The sequence below is a fragment of the Myotis davidii genome, unplaced genomic scaffold (assembly GCF_000327345.1).
Source record: "Myotis davidii unplaced genomic scaffold, ASM32734v1 scaffold470, whole genome shotgun sequence".
Classification (NCBI taxonomy): Eukaryota; Metazoa; Chordata; class Mammalia; order Chiroptera; family Vespertilionidae; genus Myotis; species Myotis davidii.
The window spans coordinates 316486-321614 of NW_006282125.1; the positions used below are offsets into that span (position 1 = coordinate 316486).

Sequence of the window (5129 nt, forward strand, 5' to 3'; positions counted from 1 at the left end):
AGGAGGACTCGGGGACCTACCGCTGCATGGCCGACAACGGGGTCGGGGAGCCTGGGGCGGCGGCCATTCTCTACAACGTCCAGGTGTTTGGTGAGTGTCTCCTGCAGACCTTCTTCTCCTTGACCTTCCCTTTGGTCTGCTTGGCCTGTCTAGAAGCTCCTAACCCCAGCTCAGGGTCACGTCCCTTCTGAGAGGTCACGTGCCGAGTGAGTGACAGGAGCACTGAGAGGTGGAGGCTCTGTATCCCAGGGACTGGGGTAGAGGGCTGACTGCCCCTCGGTGCCCTTTCCTGCTGTGGCTCTGGTGGCGGAGACAGAGACCTTTCCTTTCCTCTGTCAACAGCCAGGGGAAAGGGGGAGCCTTTCTGCCTGACGTGGACGGGGAGACTCTGCCTCTCTCACCCCTGCTCTGGTTTCCCGGCAGAACCCCCCGAGGTCACTGTGGAGCTGTCCCAGCTGGTCATCCCGTGGGGCCAGAGTGCCAAGCTCACCTGTGAGGTGCGCGGGAACCCCCCGCCCTCAGTGCTGTGGCTGAGGAACGCCGTGCCGCTCACCCCCAGCCAGCGCCTCCGACTGTCACGTAGGACCCTGCGTGTGGTCAGTGTGGGGCCTGAGGATGAGGGTGTCTACCAGTGCATGGCCGAGAACGAAGTTGGCAGTGCCCACGCCGTGGTCCAGCTGAGGACCGCCAGGCCAGGTGAGTGCAGCACGAGGACCGAGAGTGGAGTGAATACTCACAGAACCCTTCTCTCCAAGGGAATCTAAAATAGAACCCCGATGTGTAAAACCAGTAAAAGTGGCTTTCAGTTATAAGTTCAAATTTATATTAACTTATTAAAAAGAAGTGCAGGTTTTCACTAGTGAAAATGACCCATTTAGCTGTTGTATTATAATTTAAAAGTGTAATTTAATCCTTTTGTTAGAATCTGTGGGTTCATAGGGTTCCATGGAACCCAGTCTGACAACCCCTGCTCTGGAGCAAAGGAAAGCAATTGTATTGTTAGCTTGATTCATTTCCATTGACACCTGTAGTGACTGAGCAATAACTATGCTCAGCACTGGACTAGGTAGCCTGGGGAATACAGAGAAACATAACACAGAATTAGCCTCAAGAATTTTTTCATGGAGGAGATAAAATATGCAGAGGAAATAGTTGGAGAAAAATACAATGACAGAGAATGAAATGCTAAATCGTCATTGTCAGATGCCAACCTCCCGTGGGGCAGGCAGAGTCCGTGGATGCTCCCTGAAGGAAGTGTTGCCCTGGCCCCTCAGATTCCCAGTGGCATTTACAGTTGGCTTTCCGTCTCCCATTTCCAGGTCAGTGCAGTGGAGAAGGAAAAGGCCCGTGTGTGCCGTGTGCTAAGACTCCCCAGTGTGGGGCTGCCCCCAGCCCCAGTGTTAGGTGTGAGAAAGAGGGCACGGGGATCCTGCACCCCAGGAGCAAATAGATAGTTCACTTCAGATGTGGAGTCAGGAACACAAACAGGTTGCAGACACGCTTGCCTGCCATGCCTGGACCACGGCAAGATGCCTGGACATGGGGCAAGCCTGTTGAGTGGGCCGTTGGCCATGTCAGTCCTGCCCTGAGGACTCTTCCTGCCCGGCAGGTCTTCTCTCAGCTCAGCAGGTGACCAGGGAACTAACACCCTCTTCCTTCCCTGTCTTTCCTGCTCCAGGCACAACCCTGAGGCCATGGCCCGATGCTAAGCTGGACACTGCCACACCTCCGGTGCCACCCTCCAGACCAAGAAGCCCTGACCAGATGCTGAGGGGGCACCCTGGGCTCCCGAGGCCTCCAACGTCGGTGCAGCCGGCTTCCCCGCAGTGCCCTGGAGAGAAAGGGCCGGTGGCGCCCGCCGAGGCACCCGTCATCCTCAGCTCACCCAGGACCTCCAAGACTGACTCTTACGAGCTCGTGTGGCGGCCTCGGCATGAGGGTGGCAGCCGGGCACCGATCCTCTACTATGAGGTGAAACACCGCAAGGTATGGTGCCTGGCATGGTGCCCACCTCCTCTCAGGCTGGGCGGGGGTCTCTGTTATCTTCCTCCCCCTGAGCTCCCGCCGCAACCTGGATGGCCAACCCCACTACTGGGCACGACCTCCCGTCTCCTCCAGGGGACTTTCCTACCACCTCCAGGAAGAGGGTGGTGCTGGGCATTTGGGACGCTACGAGGCCCAGGAAAAAAGCCATGCCTTTGCCTCCGGGTCTGGGCTTCACGCACAGGCTTCCCGGAAGCTACCACCACCAGCTGCTAGTCCCTGAGGGAGCAAACCATCTCCCTGTTAACCATCCCTGGCCCTCCCCTCCTCGCTCCGCTGTTTGTTGTGGATGTTGTTCTGTTTTTGAACCAAGCTAAGCTCCACTGGGTGCGTACCTGCAGGAACCCAGGCCTGGTGAGTGAGCTCTCAGCCAGGAAAACAAACATTTGTGAACAGTATTTCTCTGAGGACTGTAAAGTGCCCTCAGTTCTCAGACTCGTGGCTCGCGTTTGACAGGCAGGCGTTTGAGCTGGAAGCACATCGAGTTGCTCAGACCTTGACAGAGGGGAGTCTGTCCCGTGGTGTTTGGGGAGCTGTCGGGAAGGACTCCAGCGCTGACGGGGTACGGGACGGAGCCTTCCAGCCCGCCGTCCTGCACACTGGGTCCTGGGAAGCAGCAAAGGGTCCCCGGGCTGTCACCCTCACTCAGGGCTGCATTCTCACTTGCTCCGACCCTGCCGTTCCCTGCAGGAGGATGTCCTTACAGTCCGTTTCCGATCGCCCCCCCCCCGCCCGCACCCCCGTGCATGCTACCTTCTCTCTAAGGTCATTAGACAGTAGGCAGTTATTGTTTTCAAATGGATTTTTAAAAATCTTACTTGATAAGTAACGCGTTCTAATGCTAGACTTTCTTATGCATTCATATTTTTTTGCTCATGAAAGTGCTGTGTGCACTTGGAAGAAGAATTTGGATAATATATGAACGTGGAACTAAAAGCATTTATCAACTCATCTTCCCCCTCTAAAAATGAAAGCCAGCCCTGCGGGGAGGAAGGTGTGACTGTGCAGGAGCCGTTTCCCCCACTGGACACGCGGCCCCTCTGTGCCTGTCCCCCGAATGTGCTCAGGACAAGTCCACAGAGCCTCTGAGGGGGGCAGAAAGACACCTCGGGCAAAGCTGCCTCCCAGGGGGGGCCAAGGCAAGCAGTTCCTTATTGGTGCTCGGCCTGCTGGCCGCCTTATCGCCAGCCAGCTAAGGGGTGAATGCATTTGTAACAAACGGCAGCATTGTTCAGCCCAGGTTACGGGGCAGGGCTGGTCCTAATCCTTGTTTCTCTGTGTAACTAGACACCTCCGCCTCAGAGCTGTAGACAAAGATCAGGGCAGGCCAAACGCTCATGGTCCCCAGGAGATGGCAACCAGCATGAGAGCAAGAATAATATTTTTCAGGCCAAGAGGTGGCCACCAAATTGCCTCGCCAGAGGGCTGGCTGGCAAAAGCCAGGCATGGCGATCCGGAAATGCCAGGCTGGGGTGGCACCCAGCCTCTCGGTGTGAGTGACAGTGACTAATTACCGTCCCATTTCTTATTTTCATTTCTGGTCCCCGTGGCAGTGTGAGGCCAGGCCTGGGAAGTGAGCAGACACTGCCCACTGGGCCTTGCTTCTATAGAGCCAGCCTGTGGGGCCCTTGGAGCTGTTAGGTGGGCACGGCCGCGGCAGAAATGATGTCCCAGAAGCAGTTCCTTTCTTCTGGGACTAACGTCTTCAAGATCCTCACATCAGAAAGGATTTGGACATAAAAAATATCAGCATTTGGGTTGTTTCTTCAGCCGCCTTCTCTTGCTGGAGCCTGCGAGCCATTCAGTGCTTTTTCCCCTTTTCACACGGGGGAGTGGCTTCATTTCCTGGTGCATCTGCAGAGCCTGGCTACTGTGTTTGGGTTTCCAGCACCGCCGGGGATTCTCAGTTTGTAAAATCATCTCCCCCTGGAACAAATCCTGGAAGCCTGACATTACGAGCCCCGGCCCTGCCTGGCCCGTGAATAGCAGGGCTTGTTCTACTTTGGAATATTCTTCTTGGGACTCAGAGCTTTCCTGGCAACTGTTTAGTTCCTTCAGCAAACCACACCTCAGGCTCCAGCAGGCTCTCTGAGACGTGCACGCCCGCAGTTAGGTCTGTCCTGGAAGGTAGGGTGGCTGAGAGCAAGCAGCCTGGCCTCTGAGCATCGCCCCGAGCCTGAAGCGCCTTTGTTGTTTTTTCTTTAAAGAGCTGGGAATGTGACGCCATTACTATTCATCCATAATCCTGACAACTCATCCACACTTTATAAGTTCTAAGCAAGGACTGAGGGCAGGAGCAGAAAAGGAGGGTTGAGATGGCGGAAACCTCACAGAGCGGAGGGTGTGGGGCCGTAGGGAGAAGGGCCAGGCATTTGTTGGGAACCTGCTGTCCACCCAGTTCAAAGCTTGACACTTTACACAAATCACCAAATTTAATCTTCAGAATCACCTGAGAGACCTTATTTGCTTCATTTTACAAATGAAAAGCCTTGGGATCAGAGAGGTTAGAGAACTTGCTTATGTTACACAGATAGTAAGAGAGACAACCAGGATAGAACCCAAGATTTTCTGGCTCCCAGATTGTTTTTCTTTCTAAAGAGATTAACATTGTGAGCATGCACTCACTGGGGCTGTGGCCTTTGGCAAATTGCTCATCTCTCTCAGGCTGTTGTCATGAAAGCACTATATAACATATATATAAAGTGCTCCATGCCTAGCACCTGGTAAATGCTCAGCAAATGCAGCCATTCTACTGGTACTGCTACTTTTACCATCATCCTCATCTTATCTATTCTAATAATATAGGAATGTGCAAATTGGCTGGGACACCGCCATGTAACAACCAATCAGGACAGGGGCGGGGCCGCAGCGGAGAGCTCTCAGCACACCTGCACCAGGGGTCTGAAGGGCGTGGGGAGGAAGGGAGAGCAGATAGGCAGTTAGGGGGATCAGGCCAGGAGGCAGGAGCAGATAGGCAGTTAGGGCCATCAGGCCAGGAGGGGACAGCAGATAGGCAGTTAGGGTGATCAGGCCAGGAGGGGAGAGCAGATAGGCAGTTAGAGGGAGCAGGCCAGGAGGGGGGAGTA

The 5129-nt window shown here is 54.7% G+C and overlaps 1 protein-coding gene across 1 annotated transcript in view; it reads left to right on the forward strand.

Annotated features, from left to right (window-relative positions):
- BOC (BOC cell adhesion associated, oncogene regulated) overlaps positions 1-5129 on the forward strand; it is a 70540-nt gene that overhangs the window by 55675 nt on the left and 9736 nt on the right. The window contains exons 8-10 of the mRNA XM_006752681.2: positions 3-90; positions 424-696; positions 1679-1986. Of these exons, the coding sequence (XP_006752744.1) occupies positions 3-90; positions 424-696; positions 1679-1986 (669 nt within the window). The remainder of the gene's footprint in view (positions 1-2; positions 91-423; positions 697-1678; positions 1987-5129) is intronic.